The sequence below is a fragment of the Zootoca vivipara genome, chromosome 7 (assembly GCF_963506605.1).
Source record: "Zootoca vivipara chromosome 7, rZooViv1.1, whole genome shotgun sequence".
NCBI lineage: Eukaryota > Metazoa > Chordata > Lepidosauria > Squamata > Lacertidae > Zootoca > Zootoca vivipara.
The window spans coordinates 9709480-9730571 of NC_083282.1; the positions used below are offsets into that span (position 1 = coordinate 9709480).

At 43.1% G+C, this 21092-nt stretch overlaps 1 protein-coding gene across 1 annotated transcript in view; it reads right to left on the bottom strand.

Moving 5' to 3' along the window:
* Window positions 1-21092, bottom strand: part of NIBAN1 (niban apoptosis regulator 1) — an 89034-nt gene that overhangs the window by 22197 nt on the left and 45745 nt on the right. The window contains exons 4-5 of the mRNA XM_035123412.2: window positions 18946-19060; window positions 16231-16398 (exon numbers count right to left, since the gene is read on the bottom strand). Coding sequence (XP_034979303.2) covers window positions 16231-16398; window positions 18946-19060 — 283 coding nt within the window. The remainder of the gene's footprint in view (window positions 1-16230; window positions 16399-18945; window positions 19061-21092) is intronic.

Genomic DNA, 21092 nt, shown 5'->3' on the forward strand with positions numbered 1-21092 from the left:
GAGAGAAAACCTTGATGTTTGCTCATTTACTTCTTTGGGTGGCTTATTGCAATTACTTTCCCCCAATATCTTCTGTAAGCCCAAGTCAATCATGGAATGAAGAACAATAATAATTAATGCAACCATCATCCCAAGAACATTTCTAAAAGTTATTTGCTGAATACGTTACCTAAACATATTCAAGATTCTGTGGATTTATGGAAAACTCAATCTACAGATAATCTGTAACACACTAAAACCATATACCATATACTTGAGTATATACTCATTATTAGGTACTGTCACAGTGGCCGGAGCGGACTACTTCAGAGTAACGACGCTACGCAGCTCTGCATTTTATTCTTTTATTGGTGCTGCGTATTTACAGTGCTGAAGTCATGCTATTTACACGGAGTGATGTGATCAGTCGGTTTCAGAACCTCCTAATGGCTTTTGGCGCGTCTTTCTCCAACACAAAAGCTTTGGCAGACCCATCCTCTTTCCCCTCCTCTTTCTGCGTAGTTCTGGCGTTGGGGGGATGGGTCTCCCTCCCTTATTCGCCCCTTCCTGTCCCGCCTGGGACCCTGGCTCCTCTACCTTGCCTGAGCCTCGGACCCGACTTCCTGCTTCCCTACTGGAATCGGAACTCTCTCTGCTTTCCCCTGTGCTCGGTGATTGGCTTGAACTCAGGAGGGGAGGGACTTCGCGATATCCCCTGTCCCTCACAGATACCTTATTGGATCTTATCGTCCCATCATAGAGAAAGCTCACAATAACAAAGGACAGTCCCACCTGCTTCTCCAGTTGGTTCAACATCTACTTAAAAGTTTGTGCTCCAGGCTATTTGTTTGTTTTAGTTCTTGTGTTTATTATGTATTTTGTGTTCTCATTTTGTATATTTATGTTGTGAACTGCTCTATGATCTTCAAATGGAGGGAAGTACACAGATTTTAATAATAATAATAATAATAATAATAATAATAATAATAATAATAAAGTTAAATAAAATAAAATAAAAGACAGATGCAAAAGGCAATGTCACACTTGGAGAACTATGACTTCAGCTCAACCACCAAGCAAACCCCATTTTTAAGTGATATGATATTGTGCTAGCATAGCAATCACTAGGTGCAGCCACAAGACGTGGTGAGGTTGTTAAAACATCCACTTTTCTGCAGGCAAGAGCACTTGTAAAAACCATTTTTTGCCACCAGAGGGACCAGCTGCTTGGAAGTTCCCAGCCTGTGCAAGGTTTCGGGCAGAAGAAGACTCAAAAGCTGTAATTATTGCCGTGGTGCTGGGGACTCTGAGTCATGTGTTTTCATATTTAAGAGCTGTGCTCATCCCTATCCAGGCAATGACAACGAGACTGTCAAGAAGCCTGGCATTTGGACGTAAACAAAGATGTCTCCATCCCAGCTAGCGATGATAGAGCTTCTCTCATGTCCACGAGCTTTTAGATGTAATGATAGAATTAGTCCTTAAATCCCTCAACAGTTTCTATTGTCTGACTGTGGGAAGGAAGGAGGTATCTTATAAAAGCTGCAAGGGAGTCAGTGGCAACTGGCTCCTTCAAAAAAATGGGGGTGGCTACATGTCCCCTCATTCTGCTAAACCAAGCCCCTGCCATCAATCATGATGGCTAAATGGAGCTTCCATGTTCAGAGGCAGTATACCAGATGCTAGAGACAAGCAACAGGGGGAGACTGCCGCCCTCAGTCCCACCTTTTAGGCTCCCCAGAGACGTTTGGCTGGCCACCATCAGAAAGGCTGGACTAGATGGAGACAGGTAAGCTGCCCAATTACAGAAACTGAGCACAAGGCAGAGGTGAGATCCGTACCCAAAACACCCAACTATACCTCGAAGATGACATTTCGCTGGGTCAGCATCCATTCTACTGAAGGCAAACCAGTGAGAATCAGAGGCAAATGACTTGCTTTAAGACCAGGAAATGACTATTAATGTCAGTTTGCATTTCTTGGTATTGCAAGAAAGTATTGATCTGATGTGTAGAGAGATCTTTCCTATTCTAATTAATTCAAGAGGGTTCTGCGAGCTTCTCTGTGTGAAAGAAACCAGCAGAAGGTTGGTGATGTTTGGGTTATTCCTTCAGAGAAGGTGAGTGAAGCTGGGTTAAACTGGTTCTCTTATCTCTTTTTGTCATGTTGACTATAAAAGTAAAGCCAGGAGGAGCCTGGGTTTCACTCTCTTTCTGTCTCTCATCTGGTGTGGTGTTCTGTATAATATAGCGTTAAGTTTTAGTCTTATTATAAGTTATTGTAAGTTTAAGTTACCATAAGTCTGCGGCAACTGCATTTCTAATGGACAGTGCCCATCCTGAATGTGACCAGGATGCTCATTTGCCTTCAGTAGCAGTAAAACTCTTCTGGATGAAATACAATTGGCTCTGGTCTATATTTGGGGGGGGGGGAAATCCCGCAACATGTTTTTTTTACTCTATACGTTGGACCCAGGTGGTGCTGTGGGTTAAACCACAGAATCTAGGGCTTGCTGATCAGAAGGTCGGCGGTTCGAATCCCTGCAATGGGGTGAGCTCCCGTTGCTCGGTCCCAGCTCCTGCCCACCTAGCAGTTCGAAAGCACATCAAAGTGCAAGTAGATAAATAGGGACCGCTCCGGCGGGAAGGTAAACGGCATCTCCGTGCATGGTCTGGTTCGCCAGAAGCAGCTTTGTCATGCTGGCTACATGACCCGGAAGCTGTCTGCGGACAAACGCCGGCTCCCTCGGCCTATAGAGCGAGATGAGCGCCGCAACCCCAGAGTCGGACACGACTGGACCTGATAGTCAGGGGCCCCTTTACCTTTACCTATACGTTGGAATCTGTTCTGGATCAACATTGAGCAGAATTTCTTGACAATCAGATGGAGACGGTGAATGGATCTTTTTTTTTATTTAAAAAAAACCCCAGCCATCAATTGTACTCTTCTGCAATTATGACATGAGCATTTTATTTTTAATGATGTTTTGGTGCTCATAATTATGAACTAATTTCTTTGAGCCCCAACTGGGGCTCAGCGGTTCTTGCTTCTCCATGGTGTGCACAAAACTGGTCCCAAACTCTCATGCACAAATTAGATGTATGTAGCATGTGAATCGGGTCTGGTAACAGTGTGTGTTTGTGTTTGTGTGTGTGTGTGTGTGTGTTCTTCTAAAACCACTCCTTTTTTGCCAAGCTTTTGGTGTGAGTTTTGGGTTGTTTGTTTTAACACCTGCTACTATGAATTGTGGGGTGTGTTTTTTTATAGCTTACTTTGATTTTTAGCTCTTGCTCTGTTATACTGTTGTTTCTGCTGTATTGTACTGTAGTTTTACTTTCTGATTGTGAGCTGCCTTGGGGACCTTGTGGGATAGGAAGGTTTTCTTTCAAATATAAACAAGCAAATAAATGATATTCATTTAAGCTGGACTCACAGGATCTCAGCTCAACCAGAGAGCAGATCCTTCTAAAACGGATTAATTTGCATAGTGCATATCATTTCCTTAAGTAGCTGAATAGTTCAATTCACTATGCTTCTTTGACAGCAAAACAGGTTCAACCGCAGTTTGGGGCTATTAGTCATTTTTCAGGGCAGATGCTAGGAACATGGGATCATCAATTTACCCAAAGGTTATTTTCCCCCTTAAAGGCCACGAAGGAGACTGATGGAACTGTTTGGCCTGAAATATTATGGGACACATAGCAACACTGCACAAAATGTCTAGGGCAAGAACAAATTACACATCAGTCGCATTCAATTGATGATGTCTCTCAGAGTAATCAGAATGAATAAAGACATTCAAAACACCCATTACTACACTACTAAAGACTTTTGAAATACTGGAAAAAAGCAGTCAAAGCAACACTGCATGCGATAAATATTTGGCAATATAGCATTATTTGACATAATCCTGACCGAGCATTCATTCTATCACCACTGAACTTAAATACGGATTTGTCCAATCTTGCTTTTTCTAACTCTTCAGCAGATGGCAGGGGGGTGGGATTCATGTTTATAAAGATGACTGATTCCTAAGAGAAGTCCTGCAAAATAATTATGTAATCTTTGGACGGTTCATTACTGAGATCCAAAAACTAGACTGCTACCAAAATTTATGAGGTAGATTTGCCTGCTCTGTAGCACAACACAATTACATCTTGATTCATTCCACAGGGCTGAGGCACAATGACTCACTTTTTGGAAGCAAAGTTATTAGCTTGATATGTTAGCTAGAAGAAAAAGAAATGAATTTATTTTGTGAGATGTGGAAGCTGAGCACAGCTAAACTAAAAGCACTATCCCTAGCGGAGTGGTAAATGCTATTTTCCCAGCCTAAACATGACGGTAATGTGCTAATAAAAATATTTTTCATTAAGATCCTATTTTCTTCATATATTCTGTTAATTTACATCTGGCCTGTTTTGGTTCAGCAGAGAGAGAGAGAGAGAATATGAGAATAAATGTGTGCATGGAGGTTGGGATAGTACAGCACCAATTTAAAATACTACTGAGCTACTGAGAGAATATTAAGAAAGGCTGAGAAATTAAGATCGCAGTAATATGGACTACTACTGAGATTTGGTCTTGGCATATCAAACAGTATGAAGTGCCCCCATAATCAGTGTTAGAAACTGAGATTTGAAAGCTAGGAGCTGAATGGCACCTTATACCTACCTTATGGACACCGCAACTGAATGCCTAGGTGCACTTTTTTTATAACAAGAACACAAAGCTGAAAATGAATGAACTGCAGCTATAAATTCTAATGTTCATTTTTCACATGGTCTAGTCCTCATCTGAAGTCTAGCAAAAAACAAAGCCATGCATCCCCTGCCTGCCCCCCCCTTAATATTTTTTTATGAGGGTCCCTTCTCCAATCTTGAGGGAGTGGCTGGAAGTGGGGAGGCAGAAAAAGGTCCTCCAGCAGTGGCAGTTTTAATCTGAAATCTTAGGCGCAGTATTGCGCCCAGAGCTCAGCAACGGCTCGCATTCATGGAATTCCCTGTCGCAAAAATGTGCCTAGAACAATAGAAGTTTCGAACAATGCCCACAATTGCATATTATAGAAGTATACTCGATTTTTACTGTGGTACCTCGGGTTATACAAGCACTTCGGGTTACAGACTCCGCTAACCCAGAAATAGTACTTCGGGCTAAGAACTTTACCTCAGGATGAGAACAGAAATCGCGCGGCGGCAGTGGGATGCCCCATTAGCTAAAGTGGTACCTCAGGTTAAGAATGGTTTCAGGTTAAGAACAGACCTCTGGAACGAATTAAGTTCGTAAGCAGAGATACCACTGTATTTTATTTTTTGTGTGCACCGCCTCCACTGAGAAACATGACAAATGAGGTGATATCAAAGTTCTCTCTACCATTTTGGGTTTTTTTATTCCTCATGTCTTCACCTCTGTGGTGATGGCTCATCTGTGATGTCTCATTTGCAAATAATTATCCATTTGATGGGTGAACTGTCTCTCGCTTAGTCACTATGCAGCACTTTCAAACACCCTATCTTGTTGTTTTATTGCATTGGCAATTTGATGTAATTTCATCATATTCTCTTTTAAATCACAGAATCATACAGCTTGGTATGTTTTAAGTAAAAAGCAGCATGTAAATCTTTTATTAAATAAACGGAAGTGCAATGTCTTTTGTGTCATGTGTCGTTTTTTGAGCCTCAGACAGTAAAATCTGAATGCAATTCAGAGGTGGTGAATTTTGGACCCCCACCCCAAGAGATAGACTGCTCCTGGGTCCCTCCACCCTATAAGAAATGCTTTAGAAAGTCTGTTCACAATGCACGAGTCCGGCACCATCTTGGAATTAATTCCATACCCTCAGATTTATAAAGCCAGTCAGGTGCAGGTTATGTGTGTGAGGTGAAAGATGAGGCAGGCCTCAGGAAGCAGTGCCAGAGGTAACCAAACAGAAGACATGCAAGCTAAGGTGATGTTAATTCCCTTTTTTTCTGATCAGCAGTAAGACCAGCAACTGCTGATCTTCCTTTATCTTGGTTCCATTTTAGTTTTACATGAAGAGGCTCATGACATTCCAAGTCTTTAGAGCCAAGTCACTGGAAGGCAATGAAATCCACAAGGTTTTTCTCTTCAGACGGTTTGCTATGTTACAGTTGAGCAAAGAGCAGAAACCTGTCAAGCAATTTGCAAGCAGAAAAGTAAGGCTTTGATCCATGTTTGTGCAAGGTAAAATCCAAGTGCATAAAAATGAATGTCAGACTTCGGGTATGCTCACATTACCACAGTAAGAGAGTGCAGTGAAATTACAACCCCTCGTGCATTTCACAGCTCTTTCCTATCTAGTTGTGAGCATCAGCAAACAGCTTTTATTTGTGTACACACCAGGGAGTGCTGACAGGGCCAACGGATGCCTTTACTCTATGCAAAGGTGTTCGTACCTTAGCTTGAGACAATTTAGGAATGTCTTAAGGACTTCAATCAGTGGGAAGCTGGTTTGAGAAACAACTGCATCAGACGGTAGTATGTTATAACAAAGTACAGGATACATATGGATTTTGGATAACATCAGGTGAACATGGACTGACAGGAGGAGGCACTAAGGGCAGTTTTGTGGCAGGTAAAAAAAGGGTAAAAGGTAAAGGACTCCTGGACGGTGAAGTCCAGTCAAAGGTGACTATGGGGTTGCTGCGCTCATCTCGCTTTCAGGCCGAGGGAGCCGACGTTTGTCCACAGACAGCTTTCCGGGTCATGTGGCCAGTAAGACTAAACCGCTTCTGGCGCAATGGGACACCGTGACGGAAACCAGAGCACACAAAAATGCCATTTACCTTCCCGCCACAGTGGTACCTATTTATCTACTGGCACTGGTGTGCTTCCGAACTGCTAGGTTGGCAGGAGCTGGGACATAGCAATGGGAGCTCACCCCGTCGTGGGGATTTGAACAACAGTTTGAATCAATAGTGCAGGCAGGCAGACTATGTGTTTCTCTGATCACTCTGCCTGCAATGGGATGAGCCAGCTTCAACCCCGCTGCTCTTTAAGAATGCTCAGTTATGACCGAAAACTCCATGCTAGCAAGGCGAGCGATGCATACGATCCCCGAGTTTTCCCTGAATGCTGACAAAGCATGCGGCGAGAATGGGAAGACAGACCCGTCCTGGTGTTACACTTCCTAAAGCAGTCTTCCTCAATCAGCCACATCACTGCCAGGCATGAAGAACTGAAACTCCCAGCTTGGTTTCTGCCAAAGACTTTAAAGCTTAAATCAGAGCACTAGACAAGCTAGGCACCATTGCAAATTATAGCAGGTGCGCAAGAGGTGGAAGCTAAGAGGTTGATCAAGCGGAAGCTAAGAGGTTGATCAAGCACACAACATGCTCCGGGGGGGGGGGGGGACATTGAGCGCAGCAAACAGCCAAAGTTTATGTGAATGGGCAAGCAAACAGGCACTCCTCTGGGTGGGTTTACAAGGTCTGTTCATACCGGTGCTGTTGTTTCCAAAGTCCTAGGTCACAGTGGCAGACCTTGGTGCCAGCTCAGCATTCAATTTACTCTGAGGAGTCTACTTGTCACTGACAGGAGGAGGCACCGAGGACAGTTTTGTGGCAGGTTAAAAAAAAAGGGGGTAAAGGACTCCTGGACGGTTAAGTCCAGTCAAAGGTGACTATGGGGTTGCGGCGCTCATCTCGCTTTCAGGCCGAGGGAGCCGGCGTTTGTCCACAGACAGCTTTCTGGGTCATGTGGCCAGTAAGACTAAACCGCTTCTGGCGCAATGGGACACCGTGACGGAAACCAGAGCACACAAAAATGCCATTTACCTTCCCGCCATAGTGGTACCTATTTATCTACTGGCACTGGTGTGCTTTCGAACTGCTAGGTTGGCAGGAGCTGGGACATAGCAATGGGAGCTCACCCCATCGCAGGGATTCGAACCGCTGACCTTCCTATCAGCAAGCCCAAGAGGCTCAGTGGTTTAAGACCACAGTGCCACCCACGTTCCATAGAGTTTTGTAGCAGGAAGGATCTGACTTGGGGTGTCTGTTGTTACCAGAGCAGAACACTCCTCTGCTGGCCTGCTTGCTCCCTCCCAGTATCCAGGCCACTGTCCTCCATGCTCTTTGCCCCTTCCCTGGACTCTGACATCTTTTGAAGTCCCATCAACAGTTCCCCCATTACGCTAGGATCTTCTCTAGGGTCATCCAGTTTCAAATTTTTGAGCTCCTCACATTCCTTCTTCGTATCAGACCATCTCCTCCACGATGGGAGTTATAGTCTAAAGTGTCCCCCACCTGTTTGGGAGCAGCATTGTCTTCAAGCTACTTCCACGGGCCAACAAAGGTCCTAAGTTTTGTCATCCTGCATTATTGTGGGAATTGGCAAGCCTTGGGATCCTATCGGATGGGGTGTTTGCTCTCTTCTTGTCAATCAATGCTCCTCCCAGGTAGGGATGGGCAAATCTGTCATTTCTGGTTTATTCCTCTATTCCAGGTTTCTTCTGACACCCCCCCCCCGAGCCTTTTTTGGAGGGGAGATACAGGGGTCATAAAGGAGGGGAGGAGAAGTGGCAAAGCCTCACTGCACTAGCAGAAGTGCTGCGGACAGGGCTCTTTAGCAAATCCTGCTCCACTTCTCTACATTTCCACAATAATTTGTAATAGCCCCCCCAAAAAAAACAAAGTCCTCGTGAATATTGATAACATTTCAGTTCAGATTTCTCCAGATATACACGTTTCAAATGCAATCTGATATACACATTTTTGCAAAGCATATTTTCCCTAATATAATGCATTTTACTAAGTTATTTCCAACGGTACATACATTTTCATGCACACTTTACCTTAGCACACGCATTTTTTGCACATATTTGCTGGAGAGCTGCACTCCAAAATTGTTCAAACGTGCAAATTTCAAACCTATAGCTGTGTTTTGGTTTGTATATTATTTCCGAAGGGGTAAAATGGTAAGTTCGCCTTTAAATGTGAACTGAGTCAAATTTTCCCCTTAGCCCTACTCCTAGGGTGGCTTAGTATTTTATTAGTCTGTGCTTGCCTGAAAAGTCCTTGTTCACCTTGACTGAAAAATGGGTCCCTGTGCAACATGAATGCAAGGGATGCTGAATGTAACTTATGACTATACCATGCGTGGTGCTTAGAAATCACTGCTTATTTTCTTTTGATGCAGTTTCTAATTCCATCTTATTTACTTGCTTACTTGCTTATCTTGAATCCTTTTCCTTTAACCAAAGTCTGGAGTTGACTGAGTACTTGCTAGCTCGCAGAATTGGTTTCCACCCACAGGCTGGCTGCTCATGTTTAAAAGCTAGTGGGTTAACAGAAGGAAACTGGCCCAGATTCGCCTATCTGCTTAGAATTATCACATGGCTGAATTCCCACATGTTCAGAATATGATAAAATAAATTGGGTAGCAATAGTTACCGATAACTGCAAGCAAGATTGGAGCGCTTGCCTTTCTCATCCTGGTGCCTAAAGGGTTTGCTGCTCTTAAGGCAAAGAGAAGCCGAGATGCAAAGCAAGCAGGCTTTTCATCAGAGAATCCTAGATTTAATGAGTCACAAAACATATCCACATTCCAAATGTGTTCCAGGCTATCAGATGTAGCTACATGCAAACATTCAGCCTGGCATCTCCGTCGTAAATGAAAAACACACCACTCCTAAATGAGAAACGTCCAACATTGGGGAATAAAGGGCCAGATTCAACTACCCCAGTGCAGTAGGGGAAGCTAGCAAAATAACTCCTGTTAGTGTAACAGGGCTTTCCCCCCTCTTCTCCCCCTGTAACCTCCCACAAATCTGCTGTGGAGGATTGGGAGAACCCCCAGAACATTTGGCGGGGGTAGAAGAGAGATCATCCTGTCAGGCAAGCAGAAATGGTTGTGTTGACGGAACCATTTTCCCAGCAGTATGTTGAATACCACCCAGCACTGTGATTCAATAAGTCTTCTGTGTGCCTCTAATAGTCCACTTTGATCCAGTGGTTGCTGCCATAGGTAAAAGGTAAAGGGGGGGGAACCTGGATGGTTAAGTCCAAGTCAAAGGCAACTATGGGGTACAGCGCTCATCTCGCTTTTAGGCCGAGGGAGCCGCCGTTTGTCTACAGACAGCTTTCCGGGCCATGTGGCCAGCAGGACTAAAGCGCTTCTGGTGCATCAGGACAATGAGTGCCAGAGCGCACAGAAACACCATTTACCTTCCCGCTACAGCGGTAGCTCTTTATCTACTTGCACTGGTGTGCTTTCGAACTGCTAGGTTGGCAGGAGCTGGGACAGAGCAACGGGAGTTCACCCCATCACGGGGATTTGAACTGCCAAGCTTCTGATCGGCAAGCCCAAGAGGTTCAATGGTTAGGGCAAGGAAGGCACATGGCTGGTGTGAGTGCTTTGTCTAAATAGAAAGGATTAGAACCGTGTCTTATATTGTATTCTGCACTTGTTTTCAAGCTTACCGCTGCAAGGTAAACAATTTATTTGTTTTTAAATTTTTGAAACCCTGAGAGCCATTTTATTTTTTAGGTGATAGTAGTTGTGGATACAGTCACATTGTATGAATTGTTGGGTAGAAGTGGGAAACTGTTCCCACTTCTTGGGGGGGGGGATGAGGAGAATCCTGTATGAACTGGATTTTCAATTTCATGCCATCACAGCTTTATGATTCAGCATTTGACTGTAGTCTGCAAACCCAGAAGAATAAGTAAGAGCTGATATTTGCAGAGCAGGAATTAAAAAAAAAAAACCTTGAGGCTTCACTCTGTGCCATCCATTGTAATGAGAGCTGAATTGCCTGGTACACAAAGAAACAGGACTGTGAGGCTTCCTTAGCCAGATCATGCGGTGCAAGAGCTGCTAACCACCAACAGAAACTAGATGAGGTCACTTCCAAACAGGATGTGGGCCTGCAATCATGTGCTGTTTTTATAGCAACAGAAAACTTGCAAGCTTCATGTACCTATAGGATTCAGCTGTCCTCATCTTGCAGGATCCTAATGATTTGCAAAAAGTGTTGCTTGGTTGCAAAACTACAGCTTCTAAAAGCATGGAGAGCATGGGGTAGGGGTTGAAAAGGCACCTCTTCATTTATTCTTTCTACCTTGCTCTATCACAAAGGCTCAAGGATGGCAACAACCTGAGCTGCCACAGAAATTTTGCCTAAAGCAAAATGTGGAGTGAGTGTTCAGTTTCCTCTTCCAGCGAAACATCTGAGGAATCCCAGAGTAGTTGAAAATGTGGTCTGATAGGGCGAGTGAAATGTCTTAGGGGGGAAAATATATCCCTGGTAACAACTTTTCTAAAAGAGAACAGGGTGGTTTTAAAAATATGTATATACTGTATATATGCAGAAATCTATTAGAGATATCTTCAAAACTCTAGGCTAACTGTATTGTGCGAAAACAAAGAATGAAAATAAGCAAATGTTCATTTGCACAGCCAGGACTGCTTCAGCCCTGAGCGATCTGAATTCAGCAGGGAAGCAGAAACTCAGTGCTAAAGGAACACATATTTGCCAAACATATAAATTAAATAGTGAGTGGCTTTTTTTTGCAGAAGAGGAGAGTTGAGACAAGCAGCAGTGTGGTGACAAGTGGATTAACATCTAGGGCTGATAGCAGAATTATCAGCATGTGCAATGTGACCAGCCACCATAAAGGAGAACGATAAAGGGCATGGCAGTTCTAAATTTCCAGAGTTGGCTCTACAGTTCTGTAATCCTAAATGGAGACATCTATAAAGTTTTCAAATGCAACTCCACAATCATGAAGGTTAGAACCTTTATCAAATGTGAAAACTATGAGTTGTTTCCAACGTTAATTCGACTCAGAGTAAACACTTGGAAATTAATGACTAACTTGGGTTCATTAATTTTAATGGGTCTATTCTTACTTGGATACAACCCATTGGTTTTGGACTCCCAGAGGCTGAGGGGGAGGGTGTGTCAGAAGGAAAATGAACTGATATCGATTTATATATATTACTAACTTTGTATTAATGTAACATTTTATATGTAACTGTGTATTTTTTGCAATATTTTGTTTAAGTTTGTTGTATCTTCAGCTTTTTGTACACCACTTTAGAGATATTTTTAATACGCTAAAAATTCTGTCGTTGATGTTAACTTCTTGTACCTTTATTTTGCATCTTATGATTTCTGTGTAAATTGTTCAATTTGGTTGTGAACTTCCTAGTGTTTTGTTTATTGTTTAGGGCTACTTTTGTCACATTTGTAGCTATGTCATATATATATATATATATATATATATATATATATATATATATATATATATATATATATATAGTAAGCCGCCTAGAGCATGGTTTTAACCTTGGAAAAGCGGCATACATATAAAACGGGGGGGGGGGAGTTAAGTGGTATAGAAGTTAAACAATCAATTAATTGGTAGGAGCCTAAATTCTATGCAAAATGACCGGTTCCATAAAGATGGACGCAGTCAGAAAATTACAGCCACGCTTACCAGGCAGCACACTGCAACAACACTCGCACAAATTGCTGTCTACACACAATGGGAAAGTGCAATTCTACTGAGTCCAGGCAGGGTCTGTTCACACTATTCCATCACTTCCTCCTGGTGTTCCAGGATATGTTTTTTTTTACAGATTGTGGCTGTGTGCATAAGCCATATCCAACAGTAAGCCCAACACACCAAAAAGAGGCAAGCTTGAGGAGGGGTGCATCCTTCTCCTCCCCCCCCCACTGTGTGCACACAGCATATATGGGGGTGGCGGGGGGTCTGTGTGAAGTATGATTCACTCACCAAGAGAAATCTTTAGTCCTTCCATTCCTGCTTTACACTTCCTATAGGCTTAATAAATTCCGCCTTGCCTTTAATACAGTACAGTGGAACCTCAGTTTATGAACACCTCGGATTACGAATTTTCGGTTTACGAATTTTTGGTTTAACGAACGCCACGGACCCATCTGAAACGGATTAATTAACTTTCCATTACTTTCATTGGGAAGGTTCGCTTCAGTTTATGAACGCTTCACTTTATGAACAGACTTCCGGAACCAATTACACCCATGCTTCGGGTTAAGTACGCTTCGGGTTGAGTACTCCGCGGACCCGTCTGGAACAGATTAATCCAGTTTCCATTACTTTCAATGGGAAAGTTCGCTTCAGTTTATGAACAGACTTCCGGAACCAATTGTGTTCATAAACCGAGGTACCACTGTACTGCAAACAAGGTCATAATCACAAATCTAACATGCTTGGAATTAACAAACGGACACATAAAAACAAGGTCAGGAACATAGTGCATAATGGAAGTAGCCTTGTTATTCTTTAACAGTGTAGTTCTGACTCGATTTGCTGGTGTTGTGGGTTTGCGCTTTTAACTAACTAGTGTTTAGGATTTCAATGTTGTTCGTTATTTCACTGGGGCAGCCACCCAACGGTTGGGAAGGACAAGGCAGAAGCTGGTGAAATCTATAAGGGTGCTGCTTTCTTGTTACCAAAATTTCTCTACCAGCCTTTCGTTTAACATGTGTTGCGTTGTCTCTCATTCCTTCCCCTAAAAAGAGCATAATGAAGTCAGCCACACGGAAATCTCAGTTTGTGCAACGACTCCACCCCTCCCCAAAAGCAACTCTGGTCTCGTAAGTTTCCAGTCAAACATCCAGATATTTAATATGTGAAAGATCCTTCTACAGCATGGTAATTTCATGTGACAGAAATAAATAAAAAACAAAGGCGCAAGCACGGAGAGAGCAGGAAATAAATCCAGAATGTTAAAGATAGAAAATACTTATTAGGTCATTGACTCCACACTTTGCTAGCACATCACTGAGCAATGGGCTGAAATTCAGCTAGGAGCAGAGACAGCCAAGGGAACCGCGAGTCAGCTAACATTTCTGCAGAAAGATATCGACCAAGCTAAACCCACTGTGCAGGTTTTGAGTCAGAGAATAATATTTGCAGCGTGCCAGGAAAAGTTGATCCGCTCTATTACTGGCCCAGTACAGAACAAAAGAGATTATATTTCACCCAGATCACTGTATGACCAAAGTTTCAAAAGATGAATAATGGGGATTACAAACCATGCAAAATAAATGCTTTCCCTTTAAGTATGCATCAGAGGAAATTGACTTCAGCTGGCTGTTTTACAGGGCGCATTCATGGAAGGCTTATAGAGATTCAGGACTCTCTGCCAAGCCAAAAATGTGTGTTCCTCCCAAAAGCAGAAGCTTCACCATATATAGATGCTTCACCACATATAGATCTTGCCTCAATACTGAGTACATTGTCTGCCCAAGTACAGATCTATGATTTAAAGGAAGTGGGGTCCCTTGCTCATGAAGGATCAGAAAGGTATAGGAAATGATTCCTTTGGGTCCTCCTGAATCAGGATGAGCTTGTGGTTGCTAGAAAATGGTTGGACCAGCAGAGACCACTTCCAGTCTTAAAACTGGCCAGGCAGCATTGCCCTTTACTCATCTATAATTAAGTTGGCATTTTGAAAAAACATTCAAAAATTGCGTGGGGGAAATACACACTCCAGTTTTGCACCTGGAATTCAAACGCTGGAATTCTGGATGTGGAATTTGTACCTCCAAACTGAAACTCAAGTGCTTTTGACATATTTTGATTGGTTGTTTAGCCAGTTAAAAAAAGGAAAGGAAAAGCATTAGCTGTGATAAGAAAGCTGCCAGATTCATTTAATCAGGAGCTAATCGTCCATCTGGGCAAACCAAGCCTGAGGTGCCTGCCTCAGTTAATTCTCTATATTCAAGAGCTTGTATTTTCCTGCATTCCCTTTCTTTCTGACCTCGCTCTCTGCCATTCCTCCTCCTCCTCCACGTACAAATTTGTGTGCAACTCAAGGTAACATTTCATACATCTTATGAAGTGGTCTGTAACCTACGAAAGCATTTGGCATCACAATTTTGTTAGTATTTAAATGGCGCCTTGTACACCTCCTTCTGGCAACTCCTGCAGCCCAACTGGTGCCAGATGTCTTGCTCTGCTTTCCTTTGGACCACATCCGCAAGGCCAGGGGAGGGGTCATCTGGGCAGCCCAGGAGCTCCACAAACACTGCCCAGGCTTGCACCCTGGGGAGGTCACTTTGGTGCTGTTAACACAGCATTTTGACTTCACCCCTGGAGGCGCACTCCATTGTCTCTCAAGACAGACAAATACCAACAATTTAAAAGTGTCACAAGATTCTCTATTGCTGTTGTTTTCTCGAAGAGACTAGCACAGCTAACCCTCTGCTTGGAACAATGTTTAGCTCAGATTAAACTCAGTAAGCACAGAGCACTTCTTTTAAAGGAACTCCCTACGAAGTCAGTCCTCACCATCTAAGTGTTTTGGGTTAGGATCCTGACGAAGTCCCACAGCCAAACCCAGACAACCACAGTACTTTTCTGTCACCATGAAACTCAAGATGGCAGGTGTAGGGTTTGTGGGCAGTTAGTCTGCCACTGAAGAACTGACCAGGCCTAGGCCTGCTCAGCTTCAACAAGGTGTAACAGATGCCTTCTGACCACAGCCTTGGCAGTACCCCCATTCAGGGACGGAGGAAGGGGGGTGGGGGCAGATCTCCCCAGGTGTCACCACTACTGGGGGTGACAAAACGCCAGCCGGCACTCATCGCGGGGCCTGCAGCGCGTCCGAGCCACGCATCTCTCCTGGGAGTGACGCGGTGGCTTGGACGCCTGCAAGCTCCATGCTGCCCCATGTGGTCCGCCCGCCGCCTCCCCCTCAGCTGTAGGGCAGCTGAGAGGGAGGAGGCAGGCAGACGCTTCGGAGGCCCCACGGAGCATCCTACCCCGGCTGGCCCTGCCCTGCGGGCGGCTGGCCCCGCCCCTGGGTGCACGGCACACGCGCCGCCCCAGGCACCCAATCGGCTTGCTCCGCCACTGCCCTCATTTGCAATGCTACGCAAAACCACACAGCCAGACAACAAATCATGGGATTGCAAACCCAATGCCCACCTTCCTTCCCCAAGCCTGACAAAATAGACAACTGAGATCTCCCCTACAAAATGTAAGATCACTTCCTTAATGTCATTCTGTCATTGCACTTTCTTTCTCTACCCACCCTAGACTGCAGCTGTGGCTGGAAAGAGCAGAGAAATGCCTAACATGGCATCGCCATCCCACCCACAATTTGTAGTTCCCTCCGTTTCCATACAAGGGAGTGACGTAGTAATTTTGCGAAAGAATATTAGCCGGCTAGCTGGTGACAATCAAATATGTAGACGCAATAGCAAAGGTGTTGAATGTAGCCTTTTGCACCTACCATGGTTTAAGTGTCTGATGCAGTCGTTCAATACCGTGCTGAATTTCTTCTGTGACTCCAGATCCGAAAAACAGAAGCAACTGTGTCGGAGGAAAGGTTGCCACAGATAGACCGGAAATTCCTTTGGAAGGCCAACAAAAGCTGGTGCATTTTCCTTTTCATTGGAACCTTTAAGGAAAAAATTGACGTTTAAAAAACTAGTACAGTGGTACCGTGGTTCTCAAACTTAATCCATTCCGGAAGTCCGTTCCAAAACCAAAGCGTTCCAAAACCAAGGTGCACTTTCCCATAGAAAGGAATGCAAAGCGAATTAATCCATGAATTTCACTAGCTAACGAGACCATTGATCCATAAAATGAAAACAATAAACAATGTACAGTGGTACCTCGACTTACGAAGACGATCCGTTACGCGGCCGTCTTCGTAAGTCGAGGTTTTCGGTTCTCGAAACGCTGCTACGGTGCCTGCGTGAAGCGCAATTTTGCGCTTCTGCGCAGGCACAGAATGTGCACGCCGGGCACGTGCGGCAAAAGGACTTCTGGGGGTTATTGACTTCGGAAGTCGAAACCTTCAGAAGTCGAAGCGTTCGGATGTCGAGGTATGATGTACTGCAGTCAATCCATCAGTAGCTGAACTGGGTTCCACACAGCCACAAAAACAAAAGAGCTGCAAAAACGCGAAATAAATAGCAAAACAGACAGACCTCAGCGTAACACTCAAAACGGTAGCGTGGCACTAAAAAAGGAAGCATAACACTCAAAACGGAGCGTGTTCGGCTTCCAAAAAAAGTTTGCAAACCGAAACACTTACTTCCGGGTTTGCAGTGTTTGGGTTCCAAGTTGTTTGAGTACCAAGGCGCTTGAGAACCAAGGTACCACTGTATATTGCAGGACTTGCCCCCTTGTTATACAAACATTTATCTATAAATGGTGTAAGCTGCCAGGGAGGGGAATTTTTAACTCAGCATGCATTACGAGCATTCGGTGTTTGCAGATGCTGCGGGAGGACATTTTTAATAGTGTGCTACATTCCCAGTAAGGTTCACCTCACATGCCGTTTGGCCCTCAGACTTTAGGCAAGGCTTATGAGATTCCAAGCTCATCTCCCATCAGTTAAACAGCATCAGGAGACTCAGGCCCCATTTGCATTTCAGTTTGTCCTGAGATTTCAAGTGATTTCAAGTCATGGGTCTGAGCAGTGCCAGATTGACGTTTAAACTAAACAAGCTATAGCTTAGGGCCCCACTCTCTTGGGGGCCCGAAAAAAATTTAAAGGAAAAAACACCTGACTGTACATTTCCAAAATATAAGATTAAAAAAAACTAAAATAAAACCTACATACAGCAACAGTGTTTTGTGTTGTGTAGGCACCTATGATGTAAGTAATGGGCCCCGCCTGCTAGCCTGCTCCCTAAAATATCACTGGTTTGCTCATTTCTATATACAGGGTGCCTACATTCTGCATGGACTCGTTACAATTACTTTGATAAAACACATATTTTGTTATGTGCAAATGGCTTTAGATATCTATTAGGTCCATAAATTACCATATTCAACACAAGAAACGGCGACAAATGTTGACAAAGTGTTGTAAGCCAAAAATGGCTTATCTTCTGAGTTAGCCAATAAAACTCAGAGACAAGAGGAGTTAGGAGTCCATTATGTTTATTGCAAAGCAATAAGGTTACAGTCGAATCTTTTCGGAATACTGGAACCCCGCCCAAAGGCCAGGCAGGGGTATTTATAACATTTCAGACAAAGGATTTCAATTTAACCAATCATTTGGACAGCTGGACATATAAAAGGCCCCATTACCTTCAGTAGCTGAGGGCCTCATCAAACCTAAATCCGGCCCTGGGTCTGAGAGTTTTGTGTCCCACTACCTTCCCCAGGAAACCCTGCTGTTTACTGCTGAATCAGAACAAACCAGGGTGGATAAAAATCAAGGATTTTAAATATATATATCGGATTTTTAAAAATTTAAATCGGATTTCTTTAAAATTTAAATTGGATTTTTAAAATAAAATGCTTTTGGAGGGAAAATCTTTCTAAATATAGTGATCTATTTAAGTAACCGGTACATTATAGTCCAAAGGCTATTCATCAGGAAATAAAGATTTGTTTTCAATTTTTCATGTGTGCTAATACTCAGTCTAAGTTGCTTTTTTTTTAATAAAAAAATTTTTTTTAACCACTCCTGTTAACAAACATGGATACATATGCTATAATGTTATTGTTTTAGTTACGTAAATTCTTTAAATTGTTATAAAGGAAATGATTATTTTTCTCCTTCCAATAAAGTACAGCAGAAAAGTTGTCCAAATATGAACAGTTAACTTATTCAACCTCACAGTAATTTCATAATTATCGATCTATGTATTTCTAATAGTATAACCAAATCAGTAATTTTTGATATACAACTGTAAAAACTACTCTGATAATTTATTATTCCAAAAATGAAACCTCCATCTGGTTGTAAATGTTAAGATTATACCAGCAAGAGTCTTTCTGTAAAAAAAAGACGAAGATTTAAATCAAGTCTTACTGTCTAGTGACTTAAATCAAATCCACTCTGGAACAAACCCTATTGATGTGAAGACACCCACAAAAGATTCTTGACTCATATACCAGTCCTCCCTTTCTAAGTCTTGCCAATAATCAAAAGGGGCGGTTGGGGTGGAGATTGGCCATTCCACTTTAATTTGACATGCCTTACCACTCGGGTCTGGAAAATGTTTATCAGATAACAAGTTATACTCCTCTTCTGTTATCAGTACTTTGCCTCCAACAGGGAGAATGCAGGTTTTAGGACTAACGCCCTTCTGGAACGCCTGGGTTTGAGGGAGAAAAATAAGGTTAAGAAAACAAGCTTATGGTATTTCTTCAACTTACTTATGTTAAAATGGCTGTACAGGTATGAGAGAAGGATTGTGTTTTTTAAGGGGGTGCACAGAAACCACAGCTGGGGGTGTCCGTCTTTTCTGGGGATGTCTGCTTTTTCTATTTAAAAAAAGGAGGGGGAAAACCCAAGTTTCCAGTCCCTGTGGGCTATGCCTCCTGAAAGCTCAGAAGTGATGAGAGTAGGGGCCGAGTAGGATTTAGAGGAACCCAAATATTTCATTGACCTGCTTAATGACTTGCAAAATTAAACGCCAGCATTTAATTTATTTGACTTGCAGCTCCCCTTTGATTTCAACAAGCTCCCAGCACAGCTTGCAAAAACTCAGCACTTAACACAGAATAAATAAAAACAGTATCAAATTAATTAGGCAAACATTCTCCACATGCATATTCTGTGCAGCTCATGTATTTCAGCTTTCCCTGGCACAGTATTCAGACTGCCTGACGTGAGAATTTAATATAGTTTTTGAGCACAGCCAACACGCTTGCCCTGACCACGGGCAGCTTCTGATGTTACTTTTTTCGTGGAGGTTTGCTCCACAAATGATGTGGCATGGCATATCCATGACAATAGTTCCATTCCTAACTTCAGGACTAAGGTCAGAGAGTAGCATTGAGAGAGGGCCTTTCAGCCCCTGGGCTATTTAATATATACATGAAGCCATGTGGAGTGGTCATTAGGAGTTTCGGGGCAAGGTGCCATCGGTATGCTGATGATGCTTAGCTCTATTTCTCCATAACATATGAATCAGAAGCAGATTTGTTGGACACAGTGGTGAAATGGACGAGGAAAAACAAGCTGAGCTTGAACCCTGGCAAGATGGAGGCACTGTGTCTGAGCAGTTCCCAGGTTTGAGAAAATGGTCAGTTGCTTATCCTTGATGGGGTTATAATAATAATAATAAAATAATAATAATTTATTATTATATTTATTGATTTTTTTACAATAACACAACCTAAAAAACAAAGCATAAAACGCAACAAAAACATAATAGAACAAAACAAACAATACAATACAACAAAACAACAATATTTTCAAACTATCTTATATTCCGTATCTTTGTCAACTTCCTCGATTCCCTCCCGACTACGTTTCTATATATCACTTCCTTAGCACTTTCCAAATTTTAATTCCAATCTTTTTAATAATTATCTAAACCTAATAATACTCTTAATCCCTTAACAATTCAATAAATCTCTTATACTCATCTCAAAATATAATTCTATTCTAATTACTGTAAATCTTTAAAATACAATAACATAACACCACTAAATCTTAATACATAATATACTTATCTAACTCTCTTCTACAACCTCCTTTTACTTCCAAATCCAATAATTTATTATTTATACCCCGCCCATCTGGCTGGGTTTCCCCAGCCACTCTGGGCGGCTCCCAACAGAATCCTTAAAACATGATAAAACATCAAACATTTAAAACTTCCCTAAAGAGGGCTGCCTTCAGATGTCTTCTAAAAGTCAGAGAGTTGTTTATCTCCTTGACATCAGATGGGAGGGCGTTCCACAGGGCGGGCGCCACTACTGATAAGGCCCTCTGCCTGGTTCCCTGCAACCTCACTTCTCGCAGTGAGGGAACCACCAGAAGTCCCTCAGCACTGGACCTGAACGATGGGGGTGGAGACGCTCCTTCAGGTATCCTGGGCCGAGGCCATTTAGGGCTTTAAAGGTCAGCACCAACACTTTGAATTGTGTTCAGAAACATACTGGGAGCCAATGTAGGTCTTTCAGGACCGGTGTTATATGGTCTCAGCAGCCGCTCCCAGTCACCAGTCTAGCTGCCACATTCTGGATTAATTGTAGTTTCTGGGTCACCTTCAAAGGTAGCCCCACATGGAGCGCATTGCAGTAGTCCAAGCGGGAGATAACCAGTGCATGCACCACTCTGGCGAGACAGTCTGTGGGCAGATAGGGCCTCAGTCTGTGTACCAGATGGAGCTGGTA